The following is an 18,351-nucleotide window of genomic DNA, read 5'->3' as shown; positions in this document are numbered from 1 at the left end:
AGAGAGAGGGAGAGAGAGTTAATAGTGTGTTATCTGGTCAATGTTAGCTTTTTGGAGAATACTAATTAGAGTAATATTGTATGTGAAATGAAGTCTATTAAATATTCATTATGAAGGCAGATGAAAGCCTTTGCAGAGGAACTGTTTTCATATATCTTCATATGTTTGACACAGTCTATGTAGTTTTATATGAAAGAGACAAAGTCTGCTGGCGGATGGTGCTTTTAGTACCTCCATATTAAAACTGCAGTTATACTGGGACATTGCCAAATATCACGTTTCTCAATGTTTTCTTTGGATTTTTGCTTAACTTTTTAAAAGCATAATGAATAATAATAATAATAACAACAACAACAACAATAACAATACTAATAATAATAATTATTATCATTATTATTATTGTTGTTGCTACTACTATTATTATTATTATTATTAATAATAATAATAATAATAATAATAATATAATAGTCAAAAGGTCAATATGATAACAGTTAGCTTATTGGTTTATTGAAATGGTAAATCAAACATTGATTTTTTTTTCTTTCATTTTTGCTGCGCTACGGACAAGACAAGCTCTTACCCTAAAGTGGCCTTTAGGACTCACTACTCTCTAAGCCTGAAATTCAAAGTCAAAACGTGCTTTAAAGGGATTAACAGATTTCACACTCGCCATAACTTAGACTGTAGTAATTGAGTATTCAGGTCTTTAAATGTATTTTCTACGTGCTGTCTAATTTACAAGCTGACACTGTATCCATCAAATGAGAATGAAAATGGAAGATAGAGCACTAACGACAGTAATTATACATGCAACACATTATTATACATTTTGCTGGGCTCTTACATGCGCATGATGAAAAATGTATGATACTTCGTATTTTTCCGACCGCAGTCGTCCACTCTTTTTTTCAAATTTGAAACAGAGTAAGGAGAAAGTAGCCTACTTGTGAGAGTGGTTGTGGTGGTGGCTCCTTCACTGCGTGGGACGATGATCTTGTCATACTGGTCTCCTGCCAGTGTGCTGTAGACCACGCTGTATCCTTCCACCTCGGCCTCACTGTTGTCCCACTCCAGCTCCAGCGTGGTGGAGGTCTTAGAGAGCACCCGTAGGTTCTTAGGCGCGTCAATCTCTGAGAAAAACGACAGAACTGCAAATGGTTGGGCCACTCAGACCGATCATCAGTTGGATTTGGCACATCATGTAACTTTTATAACAACTGATACTATGATTGGTACTACTTCATAAGATTGTTATGAAGTCTCATTCTAGAACTTTAGAAGGCTCTTAATAAAATTGTAGATACATACATACATATATATATATAAGATATAATATGTTATAATGTGCTCAGCTTGTTGGGACAGTAAACTTGTGGTCCTTCGTTACATTGGATTTTGATGATGCTTGCTTCAGCCACTTGCATGCAAAGCCGCTTGGCAATGGTATGAGGTTGGTGCAAGGGCCAAGGTCAGCATCTACCTGTGGTGAACTCTGTAGAGACAACCCCGCTCTCGTTTCCCTTACGGACCCCACTGACGGACACTTCATAGCGGGATCCAGGCCGTAGGACCTGCAGGGAGTACTGGCTCAAAGTTGGCTGTAGCCGAAAAGTGGTCTTCGGTCCATCGTCCCCTATGAGGCAGTAGCGAAGTATGATCTGGTCTACTTTAGCCTTGGGCGGAGTCCACTCAACAAATGCCACTGTGTCTGACACATCTCTCACTATAAGTTCAGTTGGTCCATCAATCACTGGAACACAAATACAAAATATCGTGACTTCCATTTTACGACAAATTATTGGCGAATGGATAATCAGTACATTTAAAGCAGAAACTATCATGATTATAATCTTCACTTCATGAAAACGCATCAACATAAGGGGATGGTGACAACAGTTGTATAAGCAATTGACCTTGTGACACAGTTGCACAATAATACATGTCTATTTACACATTTTGTTATGTATGGTAAAAATAAACCACATATCTTTTCAAATGATAAAAAATCATGAGTTACAAACTGTAAAGTTGTCATTCTTTTCTCATAAAAGCACATAGTTATATTTTCACCCTGAAATAGCCTTCAACTGGAGACCTGATATTCAATAGTTGAGATGAGGAACCAAAAATAGGTACAAAAGGAGAGACATAATTAAATCTGGTTTTATTACGTACCTAATCATTACAAAGTCTCCTTGGAAACGGTAAGGTCTAAAAGTAGCAGCGAGATTCATTTAAAGGAATGAAAGGGACTGGAATTGTGTGTTACTCAGGTTTTCAGGAACATCAGACAGGTAGGCGTACTTTTACAAATGTGAGCTCACTGCAAATCTGCACCTAAATAATAAGTTTCATTTCACTTTTCGAAATGAGTAGCTCTGTTGCTGATTGCAACGGAAAATTAATCTATTGCGAAAGCTTGACACAGAGGGACTTCCTTCTCATTTTTGGGGCATGACTGATGAGAAAGTATGTATGATGTGAAATGTATTTTTTCTTTCTTACAGGAGGAGCCATTTTCTTAACCGTACACACGGGAACATAGCCAGATTTGCAGGGAAAAAAGAACCCCGCCGCTGTCGATGTGAGAAAACTCACCTGTGTCGGTGAACATGTTGGCGGCTGTAACCCCAAACTGTCTTTTCTTTTAAAAATAGCTAATTGGTTCAGAGAATAATTAAACTTTTCTTGTCACAAGGTAAAGCAAACATCTGCCACAGAGACAGTTGATCCAATAAAGGTAGGCATCTCTGATGAATTCCAACCCTGAGGATCACAGCCTTTAACATTCACCTGTTCCCCATGTCACACAGAGTGAAAAAGTGCTAATTGAGCATAGTGAACCTACAGTGGTAGTCTTTCATTTAACCTTAGCAGCAAGCTTATCAGTGCTTTAAATGACACTCTCATAACCTGATGCATGACTTATAACAGACACTGAGATCTTAACAATGAAAAATCAATGCCATACTCTCCAGTGTATAATAGGTACATCTCAGTTCCATTTACTGTCTGCATTGGGTGATGTAGCATCTTTGTAAAGATCTTAACTTGCCTGAAATAATTTCTTTGTTAACCACGAGACGTACTCAGATTTAATACGTTCACGATGCCATCAGCTTGATACTCCTCAAGAGTATGAGTTTTTTTACTTTTACAATTTCCTCTTTTTTTCCCCCTGTGAAGATAAATCTTTGCACACATGAATAATTAAATGAAATCAAATTTATCTTTCTTTATCCAATAAGGTATCTGTGGTGGACATGTGAAATATTAATGGAGTCTCATGCATAATTAACGCCTCTTTAATTTCGCCTGATGGTGAGACTCCATGGAAATTAATCGTGTTTTCCCTACAGACATATAATTTTGATTGTTCTGGGGAAAAAAAAAGTTCAATTGAATCTAATCCTTCTGTCTCCATGTGACAGAGAGAGAGGTCTTGGGTGAGGTTTACATTAAGTGCATAATTGCTGGCAGACCAACCCATTCATCAAGGTGACATTTTCCATTAGCTGAAGCTGTGTGACACTTCTCTGCATTTCCACCTCAACTCACGTTCACTCGTTCTCACAGTTTGCAAGGTCTCCATCTGAACCTTATCATAGGGGTATACTGTAGATAATGATACCAGTAGTCTCTTCTACAGGAAAAAAAAAAGACAGACGCCCTGAGACTGAGCTGGATCAGAGCTAAGAGGTAGATAAAATTAGTCTTGTATAAACAGATTAAATATGTAATGAAATAGGCTAAAACCAGAATGCGGTGAGAAGGGGGGAGAGAGAGAGAGAGAGAGAGAGAGAAAGAGACTGAGCGAGCGAGAGAGAGGCCTGGGGTTTATTCAGTTCAGAAGAAAAAAAAAATAGAAAGGTAAATTCTTCATATTCACTCATTCTTGGTTGGGGGACGTAAGATGGACCGTCTATTCTCTCTCTCTTGATCCCATTTTATGAGAACAGAAGATCCACATTCTTGTAATTTTCCTTCCAACAAAGCCAACAAAGAACAGTAAGAATTCGTGTGATGGATCAGACGCAGCCTTACGTGTGGTGACGGTGGCCGTCACGGGTTGGCTCCTGCCCTGGTCTTTGAGGGCGACCAGACTGACCGTATATTCTTCTCCTGGTCTGAGTCCCGTCTGGTGGAAAGAGGTGATGGTGCTTGGCAACTGGGCCGTCATCCCTCCGTCATTATCCTGTCAAGCAAGTACAGGAAAAAAGATACGAAAGGTGATGCCTTGGACACGTGCAAATGCAGGCAAGGGTGCAGCAAGAAACAGCACAGAGCCCTTCTCAGCTCTGAGCATTTTCAAAGAGTCTGATTTGAAGAGTTATCCAGCAATTGAAAAGAACATGCTAAAACCATGAGTAGATATTTCAGAAATGTGAAACAATGCCAGATATTTGATTCACTGAATGATAACTATGTCTTCTCTGTTTTCTATTTATCAAATAGAACAGACTAATTTTACATCTAATTGTCTGATATCAACAAAAAATAATTTGAAATTTCAGTTTGTGTTTTACTGCGATGGACTGGCGACCTGTTCGGGATGTTTCCCCATCTTTTGCCCTATGAGTGCCAGGATAGGCTCCAGCACCCCCTCCAGCACCACCACCCCCCCCCAAGACCCTAATTAGGATAAGCAGCTTAGACAATGAGTGACTGAGTGAGGGAGAGTTTGTGTTTTATTAAAAATGATTCATTCAGTGTATGCTTACTCAAACTGTCCTACCCCCCCCCCCCCCCCCCCCCCCCCGTTCATTCTGGAAGCAGCCCTCGCATCCATTATGATATTGTCAAAAATCGGGTTTCTTCTCATGCTTTTTGGATTAAATCCACAAAGGTGAAGGCTTTCACTTCTAATGTGATTTCCCCTGAGACAGAGCAGGGTTGGCTCTCACGCACAGGGCCTGTGGTCCGGTCCCACGCCCAAAGAAGATTGAAGTGTTCTGTGACCCTCTTGCACCCAGCCTCCTTTGTATTCAGTGCCCGTCCTCTCGAAAAGAGGCTTCCCAGTTTGTTTCCATGGTGTTTTCTGCCTTTCATCTAAAAATCGAGGTTTTATAAAACCTCATGCCAGCCAAAGTAAACTCATCCCAAGCTATGTCAGTGATGCGAGCCAATGGCAGAGGGGAGAAAAATAAGATTAAAGAAGCTGACTTTTATTAAGGGAATTAGCTCTTGCAACTTTGAAACCAATAGCTATTACCATTATGAGCTTTCAAAAACCTGTCTGAGGTCAAATCCACTAAATCATCTTTTAGCTGGAAAGAGTCTCTGAGCTACCTCAGTTTTACAGTGGGATATAGATAAAAAAAAAAAAAAGAAGAAGAAGAAGAGAAAAAAGCATAATCTAGACAGTTAATGCTTTCATTGCAAGCACTGCATGTCTGTCCTTATCAATGTTTAAAGGCAGAATGTTTATGGATTCGCATAAATCACTGTTGAGACTGTAAGATCCATCTGTGGAGGTTTGGTGTAGGTTGGTCCTGACAGGGATAGGCGGATTCTATCCTGCTGAGCTGAAAATGGCAAAGTGGTTGTGGAGATGCTCTGCTCATCACATGCTTTTACATACAGTGCTGCCCCTCACTGAGGCTCTGCATGCTAAAAGGGTAGTTTTGAAGGCAGAGAGAACCTAGACGCGCTAGTCTCAGGTTTGATTGACAGATGCATGGAGGTGTATCGTCCTTGGCAGTATCACACAATATAAAGAAGAAAGAAAACATCCGCGTGTGGGCTTTGTGTTGACGTGTTTCAAAGTCGAAACCATCTTTCATTTGCACGTGGATTCTGGCTTGCATGCTGAGGAGTTGTCTGTGTTCATTGAACTGACAGGAAAGTGATTTTTTGAAATAACCATCATACATCGAAACCTTAGAATACCCTTACATCCCGGGACAGTGAATGTACTGTTCATATGAAAAGATAGTTGGTGCATCCTAAAGCGTCTGATTGCAGATTTCAGCTCTTTTTTTCCATGCTGTTGTTCTTCCATGAACTGAGGTAGTGGGAAGAATCAATTTAAGTGTGACTTCTGAGAGAAAGCCTTACCTTGGGAATGAAGCTTATTTCCCAGCCATCAAACAAGTAGTCCAAGGGTTGCCACTGAACCTCTACGGATGTCTCTGTGATGGATTTGAAGAGTAAACCGTCTGGATTTGAGAGATCTAGAAGGCACAGATTGATGCATTATTGGCCTCCATCCTCAGTTCGTTCAATAAATCAACAATTTTCACAGGCAAGAAAATGTCTCTCTCTCCCTTTCTCTCACAAACACACACACACACACAGTCTCTCTCTCTCTCTCTCTCTCTCTCTCTCTCTCTCTTTCTTTTTTTCTTTCTTTCTTTCTTTCTTTCTTCTCCCTATCACACTCTCTCTCTCTCTGAAAAACACAGTAGGTGTTCAGGAAGTAGAATTAAAGAATATTTTATAGTTCAGGAATATTTCACAGTTCAGGAATATTTTTTAAAAAAATGTTCTACGCACAGGTTGAGATCTGGGCACTGAGAGGTACACTGATGACATTGTTAAGGACAGCGTAGACGTTGATGTTGTACTCAATGCCAGGCTCCAGCTCCTTAATGGTGGTGTTGGTGACATTGCCTGGCACCCTAATCTCCAGCTGTACGCCGCCGGGGCTTGTGGGGGCATAAGTGATTAGGTAGTCTGTCAGCACCACTGACCCCTCCCACTCTAGATCAATGGTGGTCTCTGTTACTCCCTGAACTTTTAGATTGACGGGAGACGCCACTATGGAGGAAAAGGACAAAAAAAGGAATGAAAGGCACACATTCTGTTTGTTTTCTTCTTTTTTAACAGGGGGAATTTCAAATAAAGTATAATTCCCACCACCAGAGTCTGAATATAAACATTACCAACAAGTGTTTCCAGCAACTTCTGTGGTGATTTATGGATGGACATATAACATAACTATATTTCCTATTGCAATTACAAAACAGTCATTTAAACTGATTCAAACTACTGCATCTAATTATGTTGAGTTCTTCACTGACATGAAACATTTGAAATAAACATAAATGTAATTAAATCAGTTCCACCTCCTTTGCCTCCTTCAATTTAGATTCAAAGGTTTTCACTTGTATTTTTTTTGTTTTAAGTTTAATTCAGATTCAGGAATTAAACTGGACCTCATAAGAATCCGTAATTCAATTCAAGAGGTGGCTCAAAATCTAACCCGCTGAACTTCTTCCCAACACAAAGCAAGTGATTATCTTTAGTGAAGTGAATTTAGACATTAGAGTGATAAAAATTAGAAGGGAACCAGCACAGTGGCGAAACAAAAGCCTCACTAATTATACACAATGGCAGGCGTTTTTTCTTTTTTCTCTCTCTCTCCTTTTCTTCCTCTTCGTCTTCTATAGGTTCTTAAGTCAAAAATACAATGGCTCGGTGTTTTTTTCTCTCTCTCTCTCTTTCTCTCTTTCTCTCTTTCTTTCTTTCTTTCTTTTTTTTCCATTTTTTGTAGCAGGTCGTGTTCTATCATGACGTCATCACTGCCTAATGTATGTTTGTTTGTGACTCAGACGTCTGAAATTATAGTGTAGAGATAACTAGGAGGGAGATGGTGCAAGAGATAATCATTTGATTTGGCAGTGCACACCACATGCTGTGCTGAGTGGGAGAAAAGGATGCTCTCATATTCTCAGGGGTAACTGGGCTGGTGCCAGCCCATAAACCTTAGCATCCAGCCCAGAATGTAAATGAAACCAGTCATAAATAAGGGTTGATAATATTTCTGCAGCTACCTGAGTGCGCAGGAAAACAACCTTGCAGACTTGAAACATGGGAACTCTCTCTAGAGGCTAGGCTCCATCGGTGAAGGCACAAAGATGCCCCTGGGGAGCCATGGAAAACTTGAGAAGCATTTTAACTTCTTATACACGCGCACAGCAGATGGGGTCTCCGCCTGTTCCCTCTCCACAATTGACCCTTCGAGGTCCCGAGGTAGTGCTCAAAGAAATTCATCACTAACAATCACTTCCAAGCATTTTATTTTTTCCCTAAAAAAAAAAAAAAAAAAAAAACACCACAAAACCTCACCACAAATTGGATACAACTCCTTGGGTATCTAAACAGCTTTGGTGGAAATTGGGTGCCGAGTGCGCGGTCACCAGTGCCAAAAGACAGCACACTGTACACAATTGTTGTGGATGTGGACCCAGTTCAACTGACCACAGAAAACCCACCTTATTTGGTCCTCATTAGTCAGACATTAAGCAGCTCTCAACAGAGGGATAGAGGGTGGCTTTAGAGAGTTGGGTTAAGGACACAGGCGTTAAGCCAAGACCCACAACTCAGCAGTATAGGCTCAAAGCCACAAGCAAAAAAAAACAACTCTGTGACCAGGCTTTCTTGCCACCAATTAGTTCCCTCAGACGCAAGAATTGAAACGGTTTCGGTCTGAAGAAAATCACATTCAAATGCTGGAAATGTGGAAATAGAAACTTATGTTGAATATTTAGATAGTACTTTAAACTGTCGTTTTTAAAAAAAAAAAAAAAAAAAAAAACATTTGCCGCCTTCTCTTTCGTATCCCTGGCTCTTCTTTTTCCTGAGAAGTCATTGTTGCCCCTCTAAACCATGAAATCCTATCGCTTTCACAACACTATCCATGCTTGAGAGAAGAAATGATTATTCAGTGGAGATTTCCCTACGCGTTTAAAGGGAATCTCACAAATTAAAATGTAAATAAGCCTAGGGTGGTACCAAAAACTCAATTACGGAAAGCCCCTCTCTAGTTTTGAAATGCTCCGGATAGAATGGTGTGACTGGGGTTTCAGGGTTTTGGCTGATATGACATCTTGGGGGGTTTTGCTAAGTTTTGCTAAAGTGCTCATACAGCTCTGTGAGCATTCATACAATCAACATTTTTACGGTGTTGATATCAGTCGACACTTGACAGCATAAAGGCAATTGTGATTGCACTGAGAAACAGCATTCTTTCACAAGTAACGTGTAAAGTGACAGAAAACTGAAATCAACTCCGAGAAATGTTATATTAGGAAACAACACATTATGGAGGTTTTGTTTGCAAATTAGGTGATGCAAACCAAATTTGTACAGTTGAATTCCCACCTGTACTCTGCTTTGAATTTTCAATGCAGACAACAAATCTTTTTTATTTCTTTTTAAAGCACAATATTAATAATGAATTACAGATTCTGGACCTGATCTTTTGCTCAAACCAATCGTATCAGTGGATGAAGGGACAATCAGATGGACCTCAGTTCCTTGGTTGGAATAAGGCAAAATCTCTCATTCAGACATGCCAAATAAATGTCTGATTAAAATCACATGTTAGGCTCAGAGCTTAGGAATCTGCGTTTGTATACCTTGGCTTAAAAAGAAAAGAAAAAAAGAAGAAAAAAAGAAGAGGAAGGGAAAAAAAAGGCTAAACTTTTTCTCTTCCATAATGTATAAGATTTTTGTGATGTGTATTTAATGACAAAGTCATTGTACAGTTCTGTGAAAGAAAAATTACCACCGGTCTCACTACTAACAGCTGTTAAAGGTGTTCACAAAAAGGTGTTGGATACAGACTGGACCAAAAGCAATCCCTGCTCTCGGCTCTCGCGTGAGGCTTGCTATTGTTTTCTTGGAGTCAAAGCCCGAATGAACTGAAATTCAAAATGAAATTAGATGAAATTCTCTTTATTGTCATCCCGGCCATATACACAGCACACATGTGGGACGAAATTGCGTGTCCTCGGGACCGTGGTGAGTAGCTGCTGCACTTCACATGCGTCACTGTCGTGGGCCATGGACCTGACGTAGCCGCTGCACTCAGGGGCACGCAGCCATATTGATCGGCGTGGCAAATTTCATCCTCTGCATTTAACCCATCCACGAGCAGTGAACACACATTAGGAGCACACATTAGGAACACACACTAGGAACGGTGTGCAGTGAGCACACACACAGACTAGCAGTGGGCAGCCGCAGCGGCCCGGGAGCAGTTGGGGGTTAAGTTCCTTGCTCAAGGGCACTTCAGCCATGGGTGTTGAGGGAGGGGAAATCGCTGTTCATTCACTTCTCCCGCCCACATATTTCCCAGACCAGGGGATCCAACCGGTGACCTTTCGGTCACAAGCCCACTTCTCTAAACTTTGAGGCCACGGCTGTCCATATAAGCTCAAAATATAACGACCTCTCTTGCCCTTAGTTGAAATTATCACTGGACTTTCAAACACGTGTCCAAAATAACCTTATCACACTTAAGGTCAAAGAGGCAAGCTTTACTGGTTTCTTCTGCCTCGGTCGGAATTCCTTGTTAACGCATTAATGTTTCAGTCTTAAAGATGTTTGGTTCCTATGTATGTTTACCTAATCAAAATTCATAGACACACTCATCGTGTTTAGACGAATAGAAACAATATGAGTGAGTGAAGGAATGAGTGATGAAGTACGTAAGTGAGTTAAAAACATTAACGTCAGTTCTTTTAAAGGAATGTCTTCATAACACATTTCTCAACCGGGCACCTCTGCTACCTCTTCACTAACATTTTTTCAAAATAAAGATAATATTCACAAACCTGAAAACCTCAGTTAGTCCCTTTTGTATAACAGACTATGTTGAGAATTGTTGTAATTTTGGATTGAATGGTGCAGTGGATGCACTCCTTATAGAATGTAGCTGTTTTGTTTATTCATTTTCATCTGCATAATATTCCATGCCTAGTTTCATTGTTCTGGTGGAATGAGAAAATAGGTAATAGACAATAGGTAATTGAAGGCCCAGACACACACCTGATTTCTTCTCCCTAATAATATGAAGCATATACAATGCTCAGTACCCTTTGCACCTGAGTGGTGCCTAATAACTGAAGAGCCTCGTTCTGTATTCCACAGCCTCCACCACAAGCGGGACCTGCAATTTTTCTCCTAATTGCGATGAAATAAGCAATTTTTTGCCTCTACTAGGTCTTGCAGAAAATGAGAAGGAAAGTACTAGATTGGTAATGTGATTTGCCCTTTCTGTTTTTTCTTTTTTTTTTCTTTTTTTTTTTTTTTAGTACTCTTTGTGGTGAGATGACAGCAGTCTTCTGTGATGTAGGGGATTCAGTAGGCCTTCCCAAGAACTAGCTGTGAACCCAAGTAAGCATCATTCAGAAATTGCCTGGGCTTGGCTAATGTGACACTTCTTCCCCAGCGAATGTGACTTTTGACAAATGAATGCTGTTACACCGTGAGCCGTCACCAATTTCACAGCCACAATAGGAGGCGTGGGGGGGGGGGCACCCGCCACGAGGGTTGACTTCTGTTGTATAAGGCAAGAGCCTTAAATTCGCCGGTTTTTCGGCACAGGGAAGGATTTTGATTTTTATTTGTGAAAATATATCGGGTTTTTTTTTCTGGAGTTCTGCTGGGTAACTGGGGCTTGGTAATTCCCAGTAGAATTTCTCCGCCGAATGATTGTGCCTCTGCAGAGAATAACCTGAACGCTTCTTGAAAAAATACGGTCTAAAAAAACAGTTTTTATATATTCTCAAAATAAGACACTCAGTCTTTTCTTTTTGAATATCTTCCCAGTCAGAGTGCGAATTATACAATGACAATTGGAGGAGGGGGGTGGGGGTCAACTTTTTCTCCAGGGCTGTATAGCATAGGATGTATAAATGTTTCGACCCCCCCTCCTCCAAACTTTTGTTTTTACCTCTTTTGGGGGGGTCCAAGTCTTAATTAGGGGGGGTCAGACCCCCCCCCCCCCCCCAACCCCCCCCAATATTTCGAACCATGTTCCCAGTGTCCAGATTACATTTGTATCTAGTGAGTTTTTGTAGATGGATTTTTATGTTCTAGAATCACTTTGTACGTCTACTGAACTGAATTTTTTTTAGATCAGCAATGAGCTGGCACCATCGCCTGGTTGACTCACACTCACCTGAGGCACAGTCGTCTCCAGCGTAGCCCTCTTGACAAACACAAAAGCCATCCTTACAGACTCCTTTTTGACTGCAGTTGTTGGCACAGAAGACCACAGAGCAATCGTCCCCCATGAAGCCAGGCCGACACTGGCAGCTTCCATTCACGCAGAGGCCTTGATCTGAGCAGTCATTCAGGCATCTGCCCTGTGAACAGTCCTCTCCTGAAAAAGCCTCTTCACAAACACACTCTCCGTCAATGCACAGCCCTCTGTCGGAGCAATCGCTAGGACACCGAGGCTCGGAACAGTTTTCTCCTCCAAAGTCCCGGTCGCAGACGCATTCGCCCTCTATGCACACTCCCTGACCAGAGCAGTCGTCCGGGCAGCGTGGTTCAGAGCAGTTTTTACCTGTCCAACCCTCCTCACACACACACCCACAGATGTCCATGCTGAAGGTCCCGTGGCCACTGCAGTGAGGGACGAAGTCCAGTCGACCTGAATGGAAAGATGGCATCGTGTGCATGCATGCACACACACACGTGCATGCACACATGCGCACACACACACGCACACACATGCACACACACGCACACACACGCACGCACACACACAGATGTGCGCGCACGCACGCACGCACACACACGCACATACACACACACACACACATCAGGATGTTGCTGCATTATCAGAAAGACAAACTATACTTGTGCAATAAAGAGAAATACCTGAACAGAATCCCTACTAAAAATTCTTTGCAATCAATTTTCTTTTCTCACATAGCCTAGTTAATTTCAAATAAAACAGCATACTCCTTCTCTTACCACTTTGTCAGCTTTTTTTTAGTAGCCCTGTGGGGATCGCTAACTGTGCTCTGCAGGTGTGAATCCACTCAAATGTACCACTGAGACTTTGAACAAACACAACACTGTCCCAATCCTTGGCCTTTTGGTGCATGTTTAGCATAGGTCCTATTCCATTTAGCATGGCAGAGATAAAGTAAGCACCAAAGTCCCTTTAATTATGATATTTTCTTCCTGAGAATATTCTCTTTTTACCTTGTTTTTTTGTCCATAGAGTAAAATTTAGACCTCAGACTCCAACATATTGCCTATGTGAGGTGTTTCTAATACCATGGTGGTTTCAAATAGGTACACAGTAAATTCTGTAGAAATGTTAGTTGTTGGACACAGTATTGACACAGTATAGAGCTATGACTCACTTAAATGAATGGAAGTGAAAAAAACATCTAAGCATAAAATGCAGACGTCAAGTGTGTATCTACAGAGATAACAATTTACTGACGTGAAAAAAAAAAAAACAAAAAGCAGACGCAATATCGGGTCTTTCCTGTTGGAGAACATAAATATGACTTTATCCCATGATGTGAGGGAATCAGTGAGAGTCAGAAACCCAGCGCAGGGGCAGGTTAGCGGCAACAGAGGGAAGAGCAGTAGGGACCGACTTCCTGTCAATTTTGTCTCCGACTCACCAATGGCAGAGCTCTCTCCGCAACAGCTGGGACTGCACTGGGCACGGAGCAGCGACACCTCCCTCTCCAGCATCTCAATTCGAGTGGCCAGCTGTTGCATGGCGGTGGCGGCAGGGCACCCGCAGGCCTGTTTGGGGATGTTGATGCGGTGGGTAAAAGTCACCTGACTGTCCGCGTCCACCGTCTGCTCTGTGTACTCCGTTGGGGTCTTGTCACCCCCGGTTTCCCCCTTTGTCCCTTGGTCTGTAGTGGACTCCAGATCCACAGAACAGAGGGATTCCAGAGGTACGTTGATATTGTACACGTGGTTGAAGATCATGGGCTGGGTTTGGTTGCCTAGGCTGCTGTCGCCCTCTGGGGCTTGTCTCCTGACCCTGGTGGTTTGCACCAGTTTTTCTCCGTTTGATGGGGCTGCATGGACCTTCATTAAAACCAGGGCCAGGCCAGTCAGATAAATTACAAGCGTCATGGTTCTCCAACCTGTTGTCGTGTCAGGAATGGAGTGAGTTCACTCTACAACGCTGAGAGATGGTCTGGTTGGTCCTGCATGAAAAAAAAAAAATAATAAAAAAAAAAACATATATATATATATATATATATATATACAATTTTGTGATTTCATTCATGCAATAAAGAAAGACTGTAAATGGATGTACAATAGCTTTAACACAGTGAAAGTGGTTCAGCATTAAATTCCCAATAAAGCCAGCCCTTCAATGTTCAAATCTCACATTTTCATCCACAGTGTGTGAAATATTTCAGTTTGTCACAGGAGAGCAATCCTAACATTAACAAAGTAACATAGTAATACATCTATTCACACAGCCAAGGCTTTTAATGATTCTTTTTCTTGCTTTGAAGTCCCTTTTTTTATTCTTTATCTACAAGTTTTGTGACACAGGCAAACTGTAAAAATGAATCACATTCAGGTAGTGATGTGAGGCTCAGAATCGTTGGTCAGGGAGCGATTATCTGCTAAAACACCCCCCCCCCCCCATACTCACTGGATTGATACAGAAGCCTACAGCACATAGATAAGTCTCTTATCCAGACTCAATCACCAGAATAAAAATGGGAGACTTTAAAGTAAATGTCGGGTGCTTAGATTCAGCATATGAAGATAGTAAAAAAAAAAAATATCTCTTTAAGAAGAACACAAATCAAGACCTTGGGATGAGAAGCAGTGGATCACAGGTCTGTCTTCAGTACATCATCCAAAATACGAGTAGGCCACGGAGTCTGTAGTAATGAATAATCCCCTTATCAAAAGTACATGGATAAATAAATTGCTTTTGCTGACAAGCCACTCAATGACATAGTAAAACCTGCTCTTTAATCTGAGCAATTATTCAACTACTTCTTAAGCTTACTGAGACCCTCTTCTTTTTTTTTTCTTTTTTTTACTAAGCACGTTGATCTAAAGGTAGCTCTTTAGAATTTACGTTAAAGAAACATTTCAAAGAAACGAAATGCTCCGGACTAAATTGAATCACCTCCCGGTTGACCATATGAATAATTTTATTTACAGTTACTTGATCCGAAATGGTATTCAAAGCACTGCAATGTTCCTTCTCTACAGACAGAATTTTCCTGAACATAAAATGAAGAGAGGAAAGATAGTTAGATTGGCTGATGGGCTTTGAGTTTAAAGTGTTCTTTTTTCTTTTTTTTTTTAAAGCAGCAGCTGTGTGGTGTATCTGAAAGTTTGTCTTGTATTTGTTTCAGAAAAGCAGCCTTCAGAAAGGACAGTTTGCTTCCTCTAAGTACAGTTTGCTGAACACTCTCAAGGGTAGAATAATCCGGCTCCTGTCAAGAAGATAAAGAAAAAAGGTCTAACACAACAAAAAAAAACATTTCACTCTCAAAGCCACCAAACTAAAGAGAACTTGACAGACGAAAAAAAGAACTAAATAAAAAAAGAGAATCCACAGGTCTACATCCAAGCGGTTAATTCTCTTCGTGCCAGGGCGTTTTTTTTTTTCTTTTTAGACTGCTCTCCTCTGAGATGTGGTGCTTTTGGTACAATCACAGATTTTAGCTTACGTTCCGATCAATAACAGAGTCCCAAAATTGCCCGCCCGTGCTTTAATGAACCGTTAGTGGGCCGGGTCATTCATTACTTGGAAGATTTCTTCCTTCTTTGATAGGCCCCTAAAAGAATTTTCAGATCAGGGCCCAGAAGCACAAGAGGATGCTTCTCTTATTGTCGAAGCGAAATATGGTTCCATTTGGACTCGGTGTGGAGCAGTCCAAGCCTTTGAAGAGAAAACATTTCGGCAGACTGAATGATGAAGGGGCTCAATTAGGGAGAGATCTCAATTAGAATGACACAGAGGAACTGTTGAGCTTAGGGACAATGTTTTCCCCGTTCTCCTAATTTACTTTTCACGAGTTCAGTGCTTACGACAGAGACGTCTGCTCAAATTCACTTAATGGTAGTGCCCATGCTATGAGGGTAATTAAACTTGAGGAAATGAAAATTCTCACTGTATGATGTTTCTGGTTGTCAATCAAATCTTGCGAGTGGGTGAGTGAGTGTGTGTGCGTGTGTATGTATGTGTGTGTGTGTGTGTGTGTGAGCGTGTGCATGTGTGTGTGTGCATGTGCATTGTAACCATGAAATACAATAGCAGCACAGAGAGGCAGAAAATGGGTCCCTCACTGTGACACCCTCACCCGGTGAACGGTGATATGAAAATGACTCACACCCACTAGCTTAACTCTGAGTAATTTCCACTGATATGAAAATTAGTTCAGGTGCTGAATGTTAAGGTTATAATGATACCACTCTTGCCACAAACTTCCCAGACATGAATGGAAAAAAGACACTGCGTATTATGTCAAACAGTACAGTGCAATGTAATGGCTCCTAAAATAGTGCCCTCCGAAGATGCACGGAGATTCAGAACACTTATCAAGTGGAAAAATATATGATTTTCTGTCAGTCTTATTGTGATGCAACAATATCATATATGCAGTTTGCGACCCAATTTTTGGGAAATGCCATGTTGTTTTGGGAAACTTTGAATATAGACATGTTAGGTTCAGATTCAGGTTAATGCAAATTTACAAAAGAGTGCAATTTGGTGAAAAGGTTTCATTTGAGAGGCTGAAACTTCCTTTAAGAATGTTTCTACATTTAGTTCCACATGTACATATCTGTGTGTGTGTGTGTGCGTGTGTGTGTGTGTATACATACATATATATACATACATGCATACATACATTCACAGTATATAATATATAACATATATATAAATATATAGAGAGAGAGAGAGAGGAAGAGAGAGAGAGAGAGAATGTGGTTTAATATTATGTTGAAGAAGAAAGCTCGAACAATGGGAAAATATAAACATTGAGAATGTACAAAAGCCTCTGTGAGACATACTGTAAGATATATATTTAAATACAGAGAGAGAGAGAGAGAGAGAGAGAGAGAGTTTTTAAAATAGAGTGAATTTTTAAACAGAGCACTTATTCCTCAAATGACCTGACGAAAATCCTTTTCCAATATCTTTTCCCCTTTATTCTGTGCAGAGCTGAGTTACAAAAACAGCTTTAAAATTTTGAAAAATCTGCAGGTGATTTTAGTTCAAGAACTTTTGTCACATTAGTAAGTCTACACTTTATGAAAGAGGTACGCTTTTTTTTAACGAACTACGCAGAACTGCCTTGAAAACACTTGAACAGATGCACGTTTTTTGCTGTTTCTGATCTCCACTAATCAAAGCAAACCATCAGCATGTATAATTAAACATCTTACAGAAGGTCTCACAGAGGATCTCGTATATTCTCAATGTCTGTGCTTTCCCATTGTTCAAGCTTTTTCTTCAACCTAATATCAAACCACATTACAATAGACCCCTCTCGGTATTAACAATTAGTAGAACATTCTCCTTCATTTTCACCAAGCCATGCTAAGCTGAGCTTCTTTTCCCGAACTGTCAGCGCAGGAAACACTTGTGATGATCATCTCTCATGAAACTAAATTACGCCAGTGAATGTAGAGATTACAGAGTGGTCTGTAGACTGACGACTGATGGATTATAATCCACTCAGGGACTGTGGGTTATTGGCTGAGGGAAAAGCTGTCTTGTGTTTTGCTGGGACACTCGCTTTACCCTGTTTCTTGGTTGGGATTTCATCTGCAAACACTAAATAGGGAATGTGCATGTCGTACAGTAGATGTGTGATAAGGAATGGAAGTTACATGGTGTTGAGGTGCTGGGGGGTCAAGAAAAGCATTAACCTTTTCTCCAGATAACACATGACCATGTTTTTCCGCATCACACAGCATGTGTGGAAATGCCCGATTTATATATATATTTATATATATATATACACACGCACACATATATAAGAGAAGATAACAGGCAACATCACCACACACCTGTCATATGTGCCTTTGCGCCATTTTGAATCTGAACTGCCACAGACACGACACCTCCACAAAGAATGAAATAACCACAGACGAGCGAAACCCGACGTGATAAACTGAGATGCTTGTGTCTTTCTCACTCTGAAAGAATTTCACTCTTCCTTCAAGAACGGATTATACTGTCCGTCTCCTTCAAGAACGGATTATACTGTCTGTCTTTCTGTCTGTCAGTCAGACTTTTTTGGAATATATGTCAATATATTCCTGTCAATGACTGTCAATCTCTCTTTCTCTTAAAAACAAAGTGTTTCAACACGAGTTCCTTTAAATCATTATTATTATTATTATTATTATTATTATTATTATTATTATTATTGTTGTTGTTGTTGTTGTAGTTGCTGCTGCTGTTATTGTTGTTGTTTTTATAAAGTGAAGTCTACAATATAAATACATTGAAATGATGGCTACGAAGATTGTGGAAAACTTTTGGAATTGCTGATGTAAATGCATATTCAGTTATCACCTCAATTAATAAAAAAAATCTAACTGGCAACTTTTAAGAGACCATTTTAGTGGCCTGCACTACTCCTG

The 18,351-nt window shown here is 40.6% G+C and overlaps 1 protein-coding gene across 1 annotated transcript in view; it reads right to left on the bottom strand.

The window, feature by feature from the left end:
* Nucleotides 1–13,851, bottom strand: part of tnr (tenascin R (restrictin, janusin)) — a 31,736-nt gene extending 17,885 nt beyond the window's left edge. The window contains exons 1-7 of the mRNA XM_030774605.1: nt 13,383–13,851; nt 11,912–12,388; nt 6,496–6,759; nt 6,058–6,173; nt 4,045–4,195; nt 1,481–1,750; nt 945–1,130 (exon numbers count right to left, since the gene is read on the bottom strand). Of these exons, the coding sequence (XP_030630465.1) occupies nt 945–1,130; nt 1,481–1,750; nt 4,045–4,195; nt 6,058–6,173; nt 6,496–6,759; nt 11,912–12,388; nt 13,383–13,851 (1,933 nt within the window). The remainder of the gene's footprint in view (nt 1–944; nt 1,131–1,480; nt 1,751–4,044; nt 4,196–6,057; nt 6,174–6,495; nt 6,760–11,911; nt 12,389–13,382) is intronic.
* Nucleotides 13,852–18,351: the final 4,500 nt, after the last annotated feature.

The sequence above is a fragment of the Chanos chanos genome, chromosome 5 (assembly GCF_902362185.1).
Source record: "Chanos chanos chromosome 5, fChaCha1.1, whole genome shotgun sequence".
NCBI lineage: Eukaryota > Metazoa > Chordata > Actinopteri > Gonorynchiformes > Chanidae > Chanos > Chanos chanos.
This window is presented reverse-complemented; position numbering and strand designations above follow the sequence as displayed.